The sequence below is a fragment of the Halichoerus grypus genome, chromosome 13 (assembly GCF_964656455.1).
Source record: "Halichoerus grypus chromosome 13, mHalGry1.hap1.1, whole genome shotgun sequence".
NCBI lineage: Eukaryota > Metazoa > Chordata > Mammalia > Carnivora > Phocidae > Halichoerus > Halichoerus grypus.
In genome coordinates, this window is record NC_135724.1 from 2,907,263 (window position 1) to 2,927,660 (window position 20,398).

At 48.9% G+C, this 20,398-nt stretch overlaps 1 protein-coding gene across 1 annotated transcript in view; it reads left to right on the forward strand.

The window, feature by feature from the left end:
• ZNF516 (zinc finger protein 516) overlaps positions 1-20,398 on the forward strand; it is a 117,559-nt gene that overhangs the window by 31,740 nt on the left and 65,421 nt on the right. Inside the window, 1 exon segment of the mRNA XM_078060165.1 lies at positions 14,427-16,359. Coding sequence (XP_077916291.1) covers positions 14,601-16,359 — 1,759 coding nt within the window. The 5' untranslated portion in view covers positions 14,427-14,600.

The following is a 20,398-nucleotide window of genomic DNA, read 5'->3' on the forward strand; positions in this document are numbered from 1 at the left end:
CTGGAATCCCCAGACCTGCCCTCTTGTATTTTTTTTTTTTTTTTTTTATTTGAGAGCGAGAGAGAGAAACAGCATGAGAGGGGAGAGGGTCAGAGGGAGAAGCAGGCTCCCCGCTGAGCAGGGAGCCCGATGTGGGACTCGATCCAGGGACTCCGGGACCATGACCTGAGCTGAAGGCAGTCGCTTAACCAACTGAGCCACCCAGGCGCCCTGCCCTCTTGTATTTTATATTCACTTTTCCCCAAAAGCTGCTGCTGGGTAAGATGTTTTGGCTTGGAAAACATCCCGTCCTCATTTCTGCAAGATCATTTATGATCACTTCACATACAGCATTTCCTTAACTTCCGTGGCCGAATAACATGGTAACATTCTTCTGGGGAGTTAGAATGGGATTTTGCATGTTTATCCTTTTTTGTTCCTTGCAAGAAAGGTAGAGATGGTCTTTTATCTCCAAAAGTTAGAACTTGCAGGGATGTGTCATTAAGCGTGCTTGAAAATATATTTTTAGACAAGCAATGCAGGATAAATCCTAGGGCAATGTGACATCATGTTCTTGTCAAGAATTGCTCTTTGTAAACATTCTCTGATAGATCACTCTTCTTAAGAGGCTGAAATGCTCTCAGAGGTGCTGTGTGTGTGAGTGATAAACTAGGTCATGTTACAGTAGTTATTAGCAGTAATGGATCTGGAAAATTTAAACTGGTTCGACTGTATGTGCCTTAGATACTGAAGCATTTGGGGAAGATTTGTCCTTTTCTAATTTTGATCCTCTTGAAGTATTGATTGGTGTTTGTACAAGGGCCAAGAAAGTCTTAATTTCTTGCATGATATGCCTTTCAGCTGTCCTACCAAAATAAACTCCACTCAGGGTATCTTTACAGAAAATGTTTTGTATGCAGTTACTTAGAATTCAGTAAAATTGATCACTGAAGTGTTTATTTTTCCCGTGCGCTCTTAATGAAGGGATTTTTGGGGGCTAACTTCTGTGCTCAGCAGTCCTACTTCGGAAGGTAATGTTTAACAGAATGTTTTATGGCTTACCGCACATAATTATCTCTCTTTGTATTCTTGGGCACAGTTCTTTATTTGATGGTGGAGACTTCCAGGCTGTTCACAAAAAGCACAGAGGAAAGCGATAATGTCAGATAGGTATTCATTGCAGTCTGTGTTCTTACACAGGGAGAAAAACGTTGGTTTTTGGTAAAAGTCTGGAAAATAGGTCACTGTCAATGGGTTGGGGGGCAAACACTGTCCTTTGTTCTTGGTTTACTTGGAGTAAAATACAGCTTATTTGTAGAAACGAATTTCTGTTAAAATATGTTTTGCAATCCACTAATACCGATTTCAAAAACGTACATCCAGTCGACCAGGAAGTGTGACACAGCGAGAAAATACGGCAAGTTTCTACATGGGATTATTTTGTTTTCACTGTTGATAATTTCTTTAAAAAAATTTATATTAGGCACTGAATTGGTGTACACTTTTGAGTTTAGGCTCAGTAAAAACTTACCAGCCGCTCGTAAATGGGATTTTCCCCTGCAGTGTATCTAAAGCCTTCGGATCTTCCATGTCTGTTTTAAAGCTAGAAATTTATGAGTCTTGATTTTCTCTGGGATTCTCCAGGTTTTCAGTATTTCTGAATTATTCGGAACTTAGGCTTTCATCCTCTTGAGGCAGCATGGAAAAAAGTCAGAGTGAAACTGGACTGCTTTTGTGGTTCGTGTAATGAAGCGAGTGATTTGCTCTCTCTTTTTGTAAAATGCCGAGCGGCCCGGGTTGGGGGACATGGTCTCTTAATGGAAACGTTGACTAGATCATTAACTACGCTGGCCGTGCGGGCGGCTCCAGGGCGCTGGATGGACCCCCAGACCCCCGTTCTTTGTGGCCGACCAGGGGCCCCAGGAGGACATTTATCTGCAGAACATTACAGAGCAAGCCCTGGCTCCTGTTAACTTTTCTTTTTTCCCATCTTTCCTTCTCCCCCCCCCCCTTTTTTTTCCAGTTTAGAGAAGTTCACTTTTTTTAGGGACAAATAGATTGATAAAGTCAATTTGTAATACAAGCCTTGGAAATCATAAATGGCCAGCAAGAGTGATGCATTGATTTTGGAGAGCAAAGGAAAAAAAAAAACTAGTAAAAGGGTGCGTCTTTCCTTTTGATCTTAAAACACCCAGCCCCTGCTTGTTTTCACATGGATGCTTCCGGATGAAAGTCTCCATGCCTACTTTGGATTTTTCTGGATCTGTTATTAGTGACTGGGGAAGGAAAATTCCTACATCCTCCCTCATCTATTCTAGGACGTTCCTGAATGTAATCAATAATTAGATGGTGTATTCATCTGCTTTTTTTGTTCCCCCGGAGGGTCAGGTTTGACTTACCAGTCTTTCTATTTCAGTCAGAGGACGTATGGGCAGCTGTGATGCTGATGTTAATTCATATTTTCTTTTGGAAATATGTCGGCAAACGGTCGTTACTGTTCTCTTGTTTCCGCCTTCTCTCTGGAGGTGAAGATGGGTTCTCTCTTTTCCGGGACCAGGACTTTATTTGCGTGTGTGACAGATCGTGGTAAACAACTTCATGAACGGGAGCCTGCTTGCAGAATCACAGCGAGGTCCTCAGGCGTTTCGGCTGTAAATGGAGCCCCGGCCGCAGCCGGGGTCTGAGCTGCTCATCGACCCGGGTCTTGCTGAAAGATCGTGCAGTTTGCATAGTAAAACCTTATTAGGGACAGTTAGTTACATTTGGGGACTACTAATGTGTTGGCTTGATTTTTGGGGGGTTTCTAAAGATATTTAAAGGAAACCTTTGTTTGAGAAGGTGGGATTTTGTCAATGTTGCGTTGATGGTTTTTTCTCCTACTCTGTGTTCTGAACAAAGCCTGTTTGAGACGTACCTTTAAAATGAGTGCTCTTGGCAGCAATCTCTGAGCACATTGTTCTTGGCCGTTTGGAAATAGGGCCTGCCTTGCCTGTGGGCAGTTGTGCGTTCCTTACACCCGGGGATACTGGGTTTGTGTCCTTTTTCCCCTAGTGGGGGAGGTGGGGTGGGGTTTCTTGTGAATGCTGCTGATTCTGGTGGCCTTTTATTCATTTCTTCTTATTAGAGTGGAAATGTAGTTTGCTCATAATGGATTATTGATTGGCCTGAGCGAGGGGGCCTCAAGGCCTTGTCAGCCTGGGTCCTTAACTCCCCAGCAGTGAATGCATCAGTTCATGGAGCAGCTCGGACCCGGGCTGCGGACTATAAGCCGGGAATTGTTAATCTGGGGCAGATTGGTGTGTGCAGAGAGGAACTCCTCATTGTTGTTACGGAATTTCTCCCCATTTGTTCAAAGAATAGGCTTTTTGTCTCAGCCGTAGATAAGCCTGTGCAGGATGTTAATGATGTATTTTGATTCATGGCCCATAATACTACAGTGTAAGGAGTAAAGCCCATTTCATTGTCTGCAGCCGAACAGACGGGCAGTATACTGCGCCGCCCGGCCCGGCCCCCCAGGGCCTGTGTTCCCGGGCATGCCCTGGAGCGCTGGGCAGCACCCACGGCCCGTGGACAGGCCTGCGCAAGTGCCCCGCCGGGCCAGCCACTCTTCTTCTCATTTGGGGACTTGCCTTTTGGAGCCACAAGACTCCCGTAAATACCCACAGCGTGTCTGCAGAGAGCTGTTTTCTTTGTAAGGGCATCCTCCCAGCCTGCCTGACTCTTCAGATTTCACAAATTCTCCCGTTACCAGAGTTGCACACACAGGCTGGGGGAGCCCCCGCTGCTCCCGCCTCCCTCCCGGAAGCCTGGGGCTCCCCCAGAGGGTGGCCAGGGGAGACCGGAGGCGGGGCCCCAGTGCACCCGAGGAGAGCAAACCTACTTCTTAGGAGCGTGATATGGCTAATTAATGAACCAGAACTGAAAAAGAACCCAACTAGAGAGTTCTTTGAAAAACAGGACGAGCTCCGGGTTCTGCTTCCCTAAACTGAAAACTCTCCCTGAGAGCAGGAAACGCCCCGGCCCGCTCTCCTGCAGCCCTCCGGAGCCTCTGATGCCTCCCGCTCTGGTTTGGGTCAGTTTAAAGAAACTTGCAGAGTTGTTTTGTTAGGCAAGTGGCTCAAAATATTAGAGGTTACTTGAAAATTAGCCTCGGGATTCCTTGTGCACGATAAGATGTTGATAGAATTATTTTTGATAGTTTTGGGGAAATCAGTACAAAATCATTCGGCTTCTGCTTTGTGTTGATTTACTTCACAGAGCAGAAAATGGCAAGATTTCCTGTAGGTTCAGAGAGATGCTTACTGTTTAAAAGGCAGGATATTTTACCTTTTCCCCCTGGCAATGCCATAGTTAACTGGTTAGGAGATGGGTGTTTAAAATGTGGGAAAGAAACCTCAACTGCATGACCAGTTTTTTTGCCTTGGGAAGCGGTGGACTGGGGTCACCAGGAGCCCCAGGACGAGCTCGGGCAAGTTCATCTGGCTGGAGAGGCCGCTGCAGGGACTGCAGGAAGGCTGTGACCACGCTTTGGGTGGATTCCTGAGCTTCTCAGCATCAGTGAGCAGTCTCTTAAGTACTGCTTTTCATTTGAACAGTTTATTATTCAGATGATTTTTTTCTTTTTTTTTTTTTTTTTTTGAATTTTTGAATACTAGAATTAACAAAAAGTAATGTTCTCAAACTGCATTCCTTGGAGCCTTCTGAGCTTCCTCCAGGCCTGGCGAGCAGGACTGTGGGGGAGGGGGGAGGGGGAGGAAGAAGGAGAGGGAGGGAGAGGGAGGGGGGAGGGGGAAGGGCCCACCAGAGCCCCTCTTTCAATTGTGTTCCTTCCTGGGGTTGCAAATGGGAGGTATTTTTTTTTTTAAGCTTCTTTTGTGAAAAACTTCCAAAATCCATAAAATTTGGAAGAATAAGAAACACACATACATTCACCATCTAGATTCAGTAATTAACATTAAAAAAGTAATGTTAAGGTGTTTTATTTATATTAATTTATTTTTATTTGCTTCCTTTTGGCTGAATAATATTCCAACGTTCTATTTTTTTTTAATGAGGTGCAATTGGTCCATAACGTTCTGCAAGCATCACGTGTCCAACATTATAACATGACCTCTGTATTCACTACTCTGTGATCGCTGCCAAAAGACTAGTCACCATCTGTCCGCATACAGTGACCCCCATTTCGCTCACCCTCTTCCCCTGGAGCTACCACTGATCTGTATCTATGAGTTTGTTTTAATATTGTTTTCTTTTTTTTCAGATTCCACAGGTGAGTGGAATCGTATGGTATTTGTCTGTCTGACTTACTTCACTTGGCCGATGCCCTCAAGGTCCATCCGTGCTATCGCATAGGCAAGATTCCGTTCCTCTTTAGGGCTGCGTAGTGTTCCGTGTGCATGTGTATATACACCACATCCTCTTTATCTGTTCATCCCTCGGTGGACACTCAGCTTGCTTCCGTATCTTGATCACTGTCAGTAATGCTGCATGAACATGAGGGGTGCAGGTATCTTTTTGAATTAGTGCTTTTGTTTTCTTCAGGTAGACACCCAGAAGTGGAACCAGGTGGGTCATATCGTGGTTCTGCTCTTAGTTTTTCGAGGAATCTCCATACTGTTTTACATTCCCACCAACACTTGTTATTTCTTGTCTTTTTGATAATTGCCATTCTAACTGGTGTGAGGTCATATCTCTGTGGTTTTGATTTATAATTTCCTAATAATTAGTGATGCTGAGCACCTTTTCTGTACCTGTTGACACCTGTGTGTCTTTGGAAAGATGCCTCTTTAGATCCTCTTCTCATTTTTTAGTCAGGTTGTTTGTTTTTTTATTGTTGAGTTATAGGAGCTCTTTATATATTTTGGATATTAACCCCTTATTGGATATAGGATTTGCGAATATCTTCTCTTAGTAGGTTGCCTTTTTGTTTTGATGATGGGTTCCTTCACTGTGCAGAAGCTTCTTTGTTTGAAATAGTCCCATTTGTTTATTTTTGCTTTTGTTTCCCTTGCCTTTGGACTCAGGTTCAAACACACTGCTAAAACCAGTGTCACGGAGCTTTCCACCTATGTGTTCTTCTGGGAGTGTTATGGTTTCAAGTCTGACATTCAAGTTTGTAGTCCATTTTGAGTTAATTTTTGTTTATGTTAAGATAGCGGGCTAGTTGCATTCTCTTGCATGTGGCTGTCCAGTTTTCCCGACATCATTTATTGAAGACACTGCTTTCACCATTGGATGTTCTTGGCTCCTTGCTGTAAATTAATGGTCCGTAAACATGTCAGTTTGTTACTAGGCTCTCAGTTCTTTTCCATTGATCAATGTGTCTGTTTTTATGCCAATAGCATACTGCTTTGATTTACTGTAGCTTTGTAGTATAGTTTGAAATCAAGGAACATGATGCCTCCAGCTTTGTTCTTCCTTCTTAGGATTGCTTTGGCTATGTGGGGTCTTTTGGATGCCATACAGATTTTAGAATTATTTGTTCTATGAAAAATGCCATTGGAATTTTGATAGGGATTGCATTGAATCTGTAGTTGCTTTGGGTAATATGGATGTTTTAGCAATATTAATTCTTGTAATGCATGAGCACAGGATATCTTTTAATTTATTTGTGTCTAAACATTTGTAATTTTCAGTGTACAGGTCTTTCATCTTCTTGGTTAAATTTATTCCTAGGTATTTTATTCTTTTTGATGCAATTGTAAATGGGATTGATTTCTTTTTCTTCTTTCTTTCTTTATTTTTTAAAGATTTTATTTATTTATTTGACAGAGAGAGACAAAGTGAGACAAGGAACACAAGCAGGGGGAGTGGGAGAAGGAGAAGCAGGCTTCCCGCCGAGCAGGGAGCCCGACGGGGGGCTCGATCCCAGGACCCTGGGATCATGACCTGAGCCGAAGGCAGACGCTTAACGACTGAGCCACCCAGGCACCCCTTTTTCTTCTTTTTTTAAAGATTATTTATTAGATAGAGTCCATGTGCATACATGCACAAAGCGGGGAGGGGCAGAGAGAGAGAATCTCAAGCAGACTCCATGCTGAGTTTGGAGCTTGACGTGGGCTTGCTCTCATGACCCATGAGGTCATGACCTGAGCCGAAACCAAGAGTTGGCTGCCCAACCAACTGAGCCACCCAGGCGCCCCTGGGATTGCTTTCCTAATTTATCTTTCTGATAGTTATTAATGTATAGAGATGCCACAGATTTCTGTATATTGATTTTGTATCCTTCAACTCTACTGAAATTGTTTATTCTAATAGTTTTTTGATGAGTGTTTAGAGTTTTCTTTTTTTTTTTTTTTAAAGATTTTATTTATTTATTTGAGAGAGAGAGAGAGAACGAGAGACGAGAGCATGAGAGGGAGGAGGGTCAGAGGGAGAAGCAGACTCCCTGCTGAGCAGGGAGCCCGATGTGGGACTCGATCCCAGGACTCCAGGACCATGACCTGAGCCGAAGGTAGTCGCTTAACCAACTGAGCCACCCAGGCGCCCGAGTGTTTAGAGTTTTCTGTATATAATATCATGTCATCTGCAAATAGTGACCGTTTTATTTCTTCCTTTCTGATTTGGATGACTTCTTTTCCTTTTTCTTGCCTTATTGCTCTAGCTAGGACTTCTAATACTAGGTTGAATAAAGGTGGTGAGAGTGGACATCTTTGTCTTGTTCTTGATCTTAGGAGGAAAGTTCTTAACGTTTCCCTACTGAGTATGATGTTGGTTGTGGGTTTGTCATATATGACCTTTATTACGTTGAAATATGTTCTCTCTATACCTGCTTTGTTGAGTTTTTATTATAAATGGGTATTGAATTTTGTCAGCTTCTCTTTTTGCATCTATTGAGATGATCATGTGATTTTTATCCTTCATTTTGTCAATGTAGTGTATCACACTGACTTACTTGTGGATGTTGAACCATCCTTGCATCCCTGGAATAAATCCCACTTGATCATGGTGTATGAACCTTTTAATGTATTGTTGAATTCAGTTTGCTAATATTTTGATGAACATTTTTGGATCCCTGTTTATCAAGGATACTGGCTTGTAATTTTCTTTTTTTTTGTGGTGTCCTTGTCTGGTTTTGGTATCCGACAAATAAACATACCTGCAGCTGCTATCTAGATCCAGCAGTTGTTAACATTTTTATATATTTGCCTTTCTCTTTTTTGTAAACCACCTCCAAAATATTTCATCAACATTGCTAAAAACTAAGAATGTTCTTCTGTATTACCAACCCAACAAAATAGCAGTTCTCAAATATTATTTAATGTTTAGTCTGTTTCAAAGTTTAGTTTTTATGAAGAGTTTGGGAGCTAGAATATGTTTGAGCATGTTTGCTGTGGATGGTTGTAGCTGGTGGAAGGCATTATAGTTGTATTAAATAACCTTTCGTAGTGGGCCTGTGAGAGCCCACTGAATACATAGGGGTCACTGGTGACTTCTAATTTAGTTTCCTAAGCTTCTATTATTTTGTCCTTTTGAATTTTTTAAACCAAATACTGTCACTCTCAGTGAGTAGGTGTCCTTGGGTCCTGCAGTGACCTTTCATTTACTTATTCAGCAGTTATTAATAATAATATGTAACATGTTAACCATTTACCGTGTGTTAAACATTGTACCTAGAATGCGTTAACTTAAACCTCACAGAATTACTATACTATAGTTCTCATTACTATCATTTACATTTAAAAAGTGAAATGGGGGGCTTCTGGGTGGCTTAGTCATTAGGTCATGATCCCGGGGTCCTGGGATCGAGCCCCGCATCGGGCTCCCTGCTCAGCAGGAAGCCTGCTTCTCCCTCTCCTACTCCCCCTGCTTATGTTCCCTCTCTCACTGTCTCTCTCTGTCAAATAAATAAATAAAATCTTTAAAAAAACCAAAAAATGAAAAGTAAAATTGGCCGGGGAACAGCGAGGTTAAGACGGGTCACACCGCTGATCCAAGTGAGTGGCAGAACTGGGTTTTGATCTCGGGTCGTCTTGACAGCACCACGATGCCCAAAATGTGCTGGGCTCTGTGCTAGTGGGGAGGAGTCTTGTCCTCTAACGCCCAAGTGACCAGAAAAAGAAGCAGTCCAGAGGTGTGCTAGGATAGGGCCAGGGCCATGCAGAGAGCTAGGGGAGGGCCCCAACCGAGTCACAAGGCTGCCAGGGGTCAGGTAAGATATCGGGTGCGTAGGTGGGTTGGGACCTGCATGCGTGAGTCCCGGAGGCAAGAGCGAGCTGTGTCTGCCTGGGCCTGGAGCAGAGCACACAGTCATAGAGGTGGTCCATCCTGGATAGTAGGTGTCCGGGTCTTGCCCCTATGGGAGTCACTGTAGGGCAGGGGACTTGACCCCCCGGTCCTCGGCCTCTCAGGGAGCTGCTGCAGCAGGTCACCAGGGCATGCTTCCAGAAGTGACTTCCCTGCTTTGTATGAGGTCAGAGATGCAGTCCCCAGGATCCTCACTTAGAGAAGTGATTTATGAGTTGGAACATTTACCCACAGAGTAAATTTGCCCCAAATCCAGTGACTGTAAGCGGTCTTGAGAAGGTTGTGCCGTGCAGGTGACAGAGACAGTCTCTGAAAGGTAAGGCAGCAGCCTTGCATCTGTGTATTCAGGCCTCGTGGTTTATTTATTTCTGTGTTCCCACGGTTGCATTTTAAAGTTTAGCTGCATATTTTATTTTCACAGCTTTTACATATTGCCTCTTAAATCCTTCCCCATCTCCGCTATAATGCATTTTTTACATTATGAATATACACTTCTGTTTTCTTAAAAACATTTTATCTTTACCTACTTTTTTATAAACACGATTAAATTACCTTTTACGAAATGCCATCTCTAAAAACGTAGAAGGCATTTTTAAAGAGTAGCTTCAAACTGTTCTCTCTAGAGAAACATGCACACACAGTGAGCGATCCATTGGAAATCTATTTTAAAACCCTAATCAGCAAGCCGTTTTATGCATAAACAATTAAATTACTTGCCAGACAAGTTCCCAGTTGCCGCCGTGGACAAAGTTTGTGATACAGTGACAACAGAACCGGTTCATCATGGACAAACTGTTCAGGTGGGGCCGTGCGTTGTCGTGGGTCGGCTAAAACACATCCGTGTGTCTGCTGTCCCGCCACGTCCCCCCCGCATCCGTGTTCCTGCTGCTGGAACCCCGCGCGCTCTGGGCTGCATGAAGAGCTAACATTATTCACACATTTTATAACACTAGTTATCTTTAGGTTAGCGTGTTATTGTAGGAAAAGTTGGAACAGCAAATCCCATGTGGTGCGTGCTCGTCCGTCTGGGAGAGTAAAAGGCCGCTCAGGACGAGAGCGCATCTGGCCAGAGCAGAGCGGTCTGACGCTTTGTCCCGCGGCGGCGGCGCGTGACCCGCTCCCCACTGGGGACCGAGATGGGTGTGGAGAGACCGGTGAGACCGTCCAGGCTCAGGGGCGCTGGTGGGTGGTGGTTTTGGTCTCGAAGCTAGTGGTGCTGGAGGGCTGCCGGCGGCTCCGCGGGCCTCCTCCCTGGGCCGCCTCTGGTGCGTTTTTAAGGTGAGAGTTCTGATGACAGCATTCCTGTTCTTTTTTGGAAAAGGAGTGATGACCCTGTCTTACATAGCAGTTTTTGCCTGTAGCTAAAAAGAATATCACCAAGATCTGTTGATTGGGCTGCGGACGAAGGAGGGCCAGTGGCTGGGAATCACTTTCCCACTGTGGCTTTAAAGGTTCGCAAGAAACTTCGTTAGGGGACCGTGGGCGTCAGGAAGGGGCCGCTTGGTGGAGCTTTTTCACGTGGAGCCCGTTTTGTTGATGTTGTGATTTCCTTACGATAGTGGTGTTTGGGGCTTAAATAGTTAGTACTGTTAGAGCATTTTGTCCATTTCTACATTGATCTCTTTTCCCCTTGGTAATATCTCTAGGTTCTTGAAAACGGCGCCCCACGCCGCTCTGCCCGGCATTCACAGCGGGGCTTCGTTTTGAAAGATGGGGGTGGGCAGAGAAGAAGTGGAAAACGAGAGAAAGAGGAGCCTGTTTGCGGATGGCGGGGGCGCTCTTAACGGCCTTCCTTGAGAAGCCGCCTGCAAATTGCAGGGCCCCGTTGGCCTTGGGGAAAGCTTTTCAGCTGGTTTTGGAGGAAGCCCGAGGAAGAACACTGTATTCTCTGGCGTTTGGGTTCTTGACGGAAGGTGCCCAGGCCTGGGCTGGGGTCAGGGGCGTGGGGGAGGCGGACACTCGAGTCCAGGCTGTGAGGAGGAACGTGGATTTCTCAGCCAGCCAACATGGCAGCGGCCTGCAGTGTGCAGAGGACTGAGGACCCCCCTGGAAAGAACGAGAAGTGCAGCCGCATCCCCTTGGCCCAGCAGCCTAGCTGCTGGATGCTCTGGTGGCCTGGGACCGCCTGAGCCACTTCCTCCCGTCCCCGCTGTGGTGGCCAAGCTGCGGGCACCCCTGCTCCCCCCCTTTGCAGCTCACCGGAGCCCGTGGGCTGCAGGGCAGGGCGCCGTCTGGTGTTACATGTGGGCCCGGACCGGGCAGGTGTTTACTGTGTACAGACGTGTGCAGGGATCTGGGGGCGCTCCGAGGACAGGCTCTGCAGGGGCTTACCTGACGCTAGGCTCCTGAGAGATGAGGAGAGGAGCCTGGGCTGTGAGGGTCGCCCCCTGAGACCCACCTGGCTGGTTAACGGGGGACCAGGGCTCCTAACGGTGCATCACTCCGTGCTAGCGCTGGGGTGGAGACCCCCGACCTGCCACACCGCATCCTTGGAGCTGCCCCGCAGCTTGGGAAGCATTTGACTTTCACGACCCCTGGGGGTGCTGAACACGCAGTAGCAAAGAAGGAGGGTATAAACCGGCCACAGGGCATGCATTGGTGATGGTTTGAACAAGTCTTCTCACTTGAAAAATCCACTTTTATTTCCAGGTGCATTTGTAAGTTGCCTCTGTGGTCCTGGACTGGTTGAGCACGGGTACTCCGTGAACCTCGTCTTTGTGGCTGTTTGATCCCCTAGAATTGGAGAACTGTCTGACTTTAATACTCTTCGTCGACCAACTGAGAGGTCTGGTGGACTTTGTAAAATTATTTCAGAGCCGCCAATTTCCAGTTTTTTTCTTCATAAAATTATTTCTTTATGATTCTTTAAACTCCTAAGATCTTTATGTCCAGATTAGATCATTGAGCTAAATATGAATAGTATGTTTCATTCATACTTTTGTATAGTATTTCACATTCATCATTTTGAGGGGATGAAATAAATCCTGGGATAGAAGGGGATGCATGCAAATCATTTGCAGTATAACCCATAAGTAATGTACAACATACACAACCATCCAAAACTTGTGCCAAGACCAAAGCGGCCTGAAAAGATGATTTAAATTAGCTTAAATCATCATTAAGAGGTGTTCTTGTTAACCCAATTTGTCCATTTTTATGGGGAGTTTTTATTTATGTACTTTATTGGAGTCCTTGATTTTTGGAGGCTCTCTCTCGGCAGGAGGAACTCTGTGCACCTGTTAGCGTCGAGAGTAAAGATTACCTGTGTGCCCCTCTCCTTTCTGCCTCTTTCCAGACTTGGCTGCTCTCACTGCATTGGTTTCTTTAGGTGCCTGGGAACCCCGCTAGCACGGGGCTTTATCAAAAGATGTTTCAGAATACATAATTTTAAGTAAGATTTCTTCTAACAGTCTGTGGGAGGAGGTGTTTGGAGAAAGCAGGAGGTGTGTTGTCTGTCCAGAGGGCATCTATCACGATGGCTTGTGCACCCCTGCCTCCAAGTGGAGGACAGGCCGTGCCATGCGCCAGAATCCCTCCTGGTGGGCAGGTTCCCCTGCGCTCTTCACTTCCCTGTCCTCTTGTCAGTACTCTTTTCTGTGTCTGCTCTGGTGAAGCCGTGTCGGGCCAGACGACCAGAGCAGACAAGGAGTCGCCGCCCAGGGTCTTTTGGGAGAGAACCTTTCATTTGTGAGCAAAAAGTGTGTATTAGTACATTGGTTCAAAATCAGAAACCTATAGCTTCTTCATGTTTTGTAAATTTTATAATACGGGTTCTTAGTGTGTATGAGGTTGTGAGTTTGTAAAAACATGGCATCCTTTATATATGTCATGGCTATTTTTAAAGAAAATCTGCCCATCTGGGTGCCTCTCGGTGCAAGTCTGGAGCCCCCCTCCCATCTGCGCCCCCGTAGGGAGACCCTCAGAATCCTGTCTCAATTACTTCAGCTTGGAGGTGAGAAGGATAAACAGACCGTGTCCCAGGGGAGTTGTGGGGCCGCCTTGCCTCCCTTTCTAACCCATCAGAATGCTATTCTGAAAGATGCCCTATCTCTCTCCCATTCTTTCTAATTGGCTCACTGTTTTGTTTATTCTACTTATCACAAGTCAGATGGAAATTCCTGTTTTTACTGCAGATAATTGCTTTTTGGTGTGTGCTGTCTTGGGCCCGTTTGGCGGCTTGCAGGCATTCGGGTTGGCTTCCCTGCTGTGTGGCTGGTTGCCCGCATGTGCCAGGCACGGCGCTGGGCACCTCCCTTGTCTGGTTTGTCTTTGCCTGTGCACAGGGTGCCAGAAACAGCCGGACACCTGGAGGAGTGGCTCTGACAGGGCCTGGAAGGTGTGACAGCTGCTGTCACCAGGGAGAGGCATACCCAGCCTCCCTGGAAATGCACCGTGGGGATGAGACCTGTGCAGAAGGGTGGGGGGTGACGCGTGACGCCCGGGGTCCAGAGGGTTTTCTGCACTGGGGCTGGGACTTAGCCCTACAACCGGATCCTAGGGGGCCTTTTGGGGATTGGGGTGGGGTGGTGGTGCGGGAGCGAAAGGACGGGATGGGCCTGGGTTGGGGCTTTTCTAAGAGGCGGTGGTTCCATGGCCCTGTGCACCTCGAGGTGGTGTCAGCTGGGGCCGCCGTGCTGGCCGTCGGTCCCGAGCAGCCGGCTCCAGGCATAGACCTTGCATGAGCTCGGGGTCAGTCGCCTGCGCTCTTCGCTGAAGACTTGTTTCCCTGGCATCTCAACACAGGGCACATTTGTCAACTGCCTTTGCGGCTCACTTGGCCCGGGCACGAGCTGTGCCTCTCTGTCCCTTACCAGCCTCTCCCTGGCCCTTTCTCCTTGTTCCTGATCCCCACCCGCTCTTCTGGTCTGTGGCCTGTATTTTTCACACTCCGCAACTTCACTCACCTCAGACTGTCCTTAAAGATTTGGTATCTTTTTGAGAAAAATTATTCTAGCGTACAATCATGTAAGGTTATTTGTTTTAATGATTGAGCACACAATTATCAATAACTGTTTAAATATTGATCTCTTAGAGGAAAGCAGCTGCTAGTACATCTACTTGAATTTGTGTTGGCGTCTCCTTTGATGTGGACTGGCCTGCTGTTTTTCAGGAGCGTGCCCGTCGCTCCCCGTGGAGGTTGCTGGTTCCCTGCGGATGTGGGAAACCTCGTTCCTAAGATCTCCATGTCTTTTCTGTTTCAGGTGCTCTCTGCCGTCTGCCATGCTTTCCAGGTAGGAGATGCCGGTTGTCCTGGCAGGTGCGTCCGTGCAGCTGGGAAGCAGAAGCCTCTGAAGATGGAGAGATAAGACGTTGTCAGGCAGGCCTGTGCGACAGAAAGCCGTGCCCGCCCCGGCCAGGGAGCCCTGGTCCTGGAGATGGATCGCAACCGAGAGGCCGAGGTGGAGCTGAGAAGGGGCCCGAGCCCCAGCAGGGCAAGCAGGAGCCCCGAGGCGGACGGAGACAAGGCCATGAGCCACAGCTGCTGCATCTGTGGCAAGAGCTTTCCCTTCCAGAGCTCCCTGTCCCAGCACATGCGCAAGCACACGGGGGAGAAGCCCTACAAATGTCCCTACTGCGACCACAGGGCTTCCCAGAAGGGCAACCTGAAGATCCACATTCGCAGCCACCGCACCGGCACTCTGATCCAGGGCCACGAGCCGGAGGCTGGTGAGATGCGCGTGTCCGAGGGCCTGGACGGCTGCACCAGCCCCACCAAGAGCACGTCCGCCTGCAACAGGATCCTCAACGGGGCCACCCAGGTGGACAACAGCAAGATCCTGCTGAGGAGCAGCAAGAAGGAGGCCGAGGGGGCTGCCTGCGCCCCAGAGGAGGGCAAGGCTGCAGCCCAGTGTTCCTTCTGCAAGTGCAAGTTTGAGCGCAAGAAGGACCTGGAGCAGCACGTGCACCAGGCCCACAAGCCGTTCCGCTGTAGGCTGTGCCGCTACGTGACGCTGCGGGAGGAGTCCCTGCTGAGCCACGTCGAGAAGGACCACATCACTGCGCAGGTGCCCGGCGGGGCTGAGGCCTGCGTGGAGAACGGCAAGCCGGAGCTGACCCCCGGGGAGTTTCCCTGCGAGGTCTGCGGCCAGGCCTTCAGCCAGACCTGGTTCCTGAAGGCTCACATGAAGAAGCACAGAGGCTCCTTCGACCACGGCTGCCACATCTGTGGCCGAAGATTCAAAGAGCCGTGGTTCCTCAAAAACCACATGAAGGCGCACGGCCCCAAGACGGGGAGCAAGAACAAGCCCAAGAGTGAGCTGGACCCCATCGCCACCATCAACAACGTGGTGCAGGAGGAGATGATCGTGGCTGGCCTGTCCCTCTACGAAGTCTGCACCAAGTGTGGGAACCTGTTTACAAACCTGGACAGCTTGAACGCGCACAACGCCGTCCACCGCAGGGTGGAAGCCGGCTGGACGCGGGCCCCCGCCGGGGAGGGCGCGGTGCAGGGCAGCCCCCCGGACTCCCAGCAGCTCTTCCTTCAGTGCCTCAACCTGCGGCCCGCGGTGGCCAGTGCGCCCGCCCACGGGCAGGCGGGGCGGCGTGTGGCCGAGCTGGACCCGGTCAACAGCTACCAGGCCTGGCAGCTGGCCACGCGGGGCAAGGTGGCCGAGCCGGCTGAGTACCTCAAGTACGGGGCGTGGGACGAGGCGCTGGCCGGGGACGTGGCCTTCGACAAGGAGCGGCGCGAGTACATCCTGGTGAGCCAGGAGAAGCGCAAGCGCGAGCCGGAGCCCGGCGCTCAGGGGCCCCCGCGCAAGCGGGCGGGCGCGCCCGGGGACCCCGTGCCTGGACCCCTGGACCCCAGGCCGGCCGCACGGCCCAGCCGCCGCGCTGCCGCCCCTGCTGGCCACGGCAAGTCCTCCGAGTGCTTCGAGTGCGGCAAGATCTTCCGCACCTACCACCAGATGGTGCTGCACTCCCGGGTGCACCGCCGTGCGCGCCGAGACCGTGACGGCCCCGGGGATCGGGGGCCCCGTGCGCGCTGTGGCTCGCTCAGCGAGGGCGACTCGGCCTCGCAGCCCAGCAGCCCGGGCTCGGCCTGTGGTGCCGCCGCTGACTCCCCAGGCTCGGGCCTGGCAGACGAGGCTGCGGAGGAGAGCGGAGAGGACAGTGCAGCCGACCCTGCACCAGGTGAGCGTGCGCCTGGGCAGCTGGGCTCAGAGAGTGAGGGCCAGAGGGCTCTGTACCTGGGTGACCCGTGCCCAGGTAGTCCCGGCTCCGTAGCCCTGCACCCAGCTGATCCCCTGTCCGGATATCCCAGAGCCCAGGTATCCAGGTAACGCAAGTCCAGGTAGCTCTGTGCCCGTGAGGCCTTCCCGAAGTATCCCTGAGCCAGGGAGGTCCAGTGCCCAGGTAACACATGCCTAGATAGTCCAGGCTCAGGTGGCCCACTGACCCGGTAGCCCTCAGCCCAGGAGGTCCAGGCCCAGGTAGTCACGGCTCAGCCCTGCGCCCTAGGGGCCTGGTTTGCAGACCCAGGCAGTCCCAGACCCAGGTAGACCCTGCATCCAGGTAACCCTGTGCCTGGATAGCTCTTGCCTGTGTATCACTGGCCCAGGTAGACCCTGCATCCGGGTGACCCTGTGCCTGGATAGCTCTTGCCTGTGCATCCCTGGCCCAGGTAGACCCTGCATCCGGGTGACCCTGTGCCTGGATAGCTCTTGCCTGTGCATCCCTGGCCCAGGTAGACCCTGCATCCGGGTGACCCTGTGCCTGGATAGCTCTTGCCTGTGCATCCCTGGCCCAGGTAGACCCTGCATCCGGGTGACCCTGTGCCTGGATAGCTCTTGCCTGTGCATCCCTGGCCCAGGTAGACCCTGCATCCGGGTGACCCTGTGCCTGGATAGCTCTTGCCTGTGCATCCCTGGCCCAGGTAGACCCTGCATCCGGGTGACCCTGTGCCTGGATAGCTCTTGCCTGTGCATCCCTGGCCCAGGTAGACCCTGCATCCGGGTGACCCTGTGCCTGGATAGCTCTTGCCTGTGCATCCCTGGCCCAGGTAGACCCTGCATCCGGGTGACCCTGTGCCTGGATAGCTCTTGCCTGTGCATCCCTGGCCCAGGTAGACCCTGCATCCGGGTGACCCTGTGCCTGGATAGCTCTTGCCTGTGCATCCCTGGCCCAGGTAGACCCTGCATCCGGGTGACCCTGTGCCTGGATAGCTCTTGCCTGTGCATCCCTGGCCCAGGTAGACCCTGCATCCGGGTGACCCTGTGCCTGGATAGCTCTTGCCTGTGCATCCCTGGCCCAGGTAGACCCTGCATCCGGGTGACCCTGTGCCTGGATAGCTCTTGCCTGTGCATCCCTGGCCCAGGTAGACCCTGCATCCGGGTGACCCTGTGCCTGGATAGCTCTTGCCTGTGCATCCCTGGCCCAGGTAGACCCTGCATCCGGGTGACCCTGTGCCTGGATAGCTCTTGCCTGTGCATCCCTGGCCCAGGTAGACCCTGCATCCGGGTGACCCTGTGCCTGGATAGCTCTTGCCTGTGCATCCCTGGCCCAGGTAGACCCTGCATCCGGGTGACCCTGTGCCTGGATAGCTCTTGCCTGTGCATCCCTGGCCCAGGTAGACCCTGCATCCGGGTGACCCTGTGCCTGGATAGCTCTTGCCTGTGCATCCCTGGCCCAGGTAGACCCTGCATCCGGGTGACCCTGTGCCTGGATAGCTCTTGCCTGTGCATCCCTGGCCCAGGTAGACCCTGCATCCGGGTGACCCTGTGCCTGGATAGCTCTTGCCTGGGTATTCCTGGCCCAGGTAGCCTTGCACCCAGGTGGTCCCACCCCCAGGTATTAGGTAGCCAGTGTATACTTAGAGCTCAGGCTGGTGGGTGCGGACACAGGTGCCTGTCAGCTCTGCTTCAGGCTCCTTTCTTGCTAATTTGCCCGGATGTGTTTGCATTAATTAACACCTTTGGCCTGTTGAATTCACAGTTTCTCTGGGGCATCAGTCATTTCTGAGCAAAGGACAGGTGATGGGACACCTCCGAGGTGTGCCCTTCTCTTTCTCCACAGGCCCAGAGCCTGCTCCGTCCCCAGGCGGCAAACGCATGCACACGCACACTTGCCTCTGCTCACCTCCTTTGCACCAGACAGCTGAGTAGAAGAGTAACTTCCAGTCGGTGTGCGGTTATAATTAATCTCCTCGGATTCAAATACCCTGTGGGTTTAGAGACGGCTCATTGGAACAGATGACTCTCCGAATAGCAGCTATGTAAATATTTAAAGATGCTTGACTAACTTTGTTTTCGTCATTTTCCTACTTTTTAGAAGTCTTAAGCGTTTTGATATTTTATTCATTATTTTTTGTTTTGGGTAATTCTTTTTAGTAGAAGGTGATGTTCCAGTGACGGAACTTGTAACATTCTCCGCATCACCGGGACTGTTTTTCTCTTCTCCCTGGACACTGGTTCGTGGATGTTGCTTTTACCTGAAAGGCCAGGGGTGTAGGGGTGTAGAAACCCAAGAGCTTCAGCAGGGCTATTTATAATCTGTAGTAAGGAAAACGACCGTAGTGCAGTCCTCCAAAACAAAACACAGATCTGTGTCCTTTTTTCTTTATGAGGGGTTTAGCCAATCCTTTGAAACAAATGATATTGAGTCAGTAAAAGTATGGAAGAAAGTTGTTTCTCTAATCCTGTAGAGAAGCCTATGTTGACCCTGCGCATACACTTTGCAAGGGTCCATATAGATAGATGAGCAGTGACACATTATGCACTGACCCTTGTTGTTTCCCATTTCATTTCTTACCCATTAACCTGTGGGAAGGAGCAGGGGAACACGCTACTCTCTGAAAATACACTGCTCCTTCTCTGAGCTCAAGATTCCTGCAACAGTTTATCGTCGTAAAACTTGGCGAACCCAACTGTGACCTTTGGTTGGCATTTTTGAAGATTAATTCTTGGTTTTTCTCTTTAAAAAGTTTTGATAATTACAGATTTTACTGATGATATTCCAATAATACTGTTTTTGGAGCTCATTGGATAAAATGTTAGGTTAGAACTAAATCTTTTTTCTTTTTTTTGAAGATAAATATTTTTAACATTTGGAAAAGCTCTTGAGCCTTTCCCTCATCTATGGTGATGGTGGTCAAATGATAATAATCTAATTCAATGGTACTTTGAAAATGTTGGAAAGAAAAAATGTTTTTCACTATACATTGGAATTTACTTTTTTTCATCTCAAATTCATTAAATTTGAGATTATCATTTACCTCCTAATGAAATTATATGTATTTTCTATATGTGATGTTTTTTTGAGAGACTTAATACATCAGATTTTTCTGTAACAAGTTCATGTATCCTAGTTGAGTTCAACAAGTTGACGGTAGAATTAACAGAATACTGTAGCTCATTGAGAGACCGGAAAAGGAAATTTGTCATGACGGTGGCATAAAGTGTTGAAGAACACTGTGGGTCTGCATGGGTACCTTTTGTGACTCTGTAGGGCAGAATCTTTCCTTCTAAAACTACAGACTTCCCAAGCTCAGCAGGCCTTTAATGGTCTAGGGTGGGCAATAAACCACTGCTTCATAGATATTCTTTAAGGAGTGAGATGTGCATTATATACATGTAATACTCAAAGGCACTCCCATTTGCAGGGTTTGGCTAAGGACTTTGGAAAAGCAAATGAGTATTTTGAATCCTCTGTTTCGATCTGCAGCGTGCCTTTACTATTACTAAAAGATGAATTACGTCTTTATGCATATAGGCAACTTAAAATTCTTACAGAACTCTGATGGGATGGCTGGCTAAAATTGTTAAAGGAAATATGTGGAGATTCAGAACAAAGCACCACAGTAGGCCCCATAAGAATGAATCTGGCTTCTGGTGGAAGCAGGGTTGGCATTAGAATTCTATCTTTGTGACCTTGCTTAGCAAGCCCCCATTGTGCCGTAATTTTACCCCAAGATTTCTTGACGTCTAGGAATGGATTTGAATGCTGCTTTTGGCTCTAGAGAAACTCTGCATTATCAGATTAATTAAAAGAAACTTTTTTTTTCATGAAAAAAAGCTCTGTTACATTTGTTTAGAAAGCTCTGTTTAGAAAGCTCTGTTGCATTCCCTTTATTTCCATGGAAAACTGGGTCTTACCAAAAATGGGAGAAGAGCAACCTTGTGAATAAAAGTCAGTCAAATATAAAATATGTTACTGAGCTAGATTTCAGCCCTCC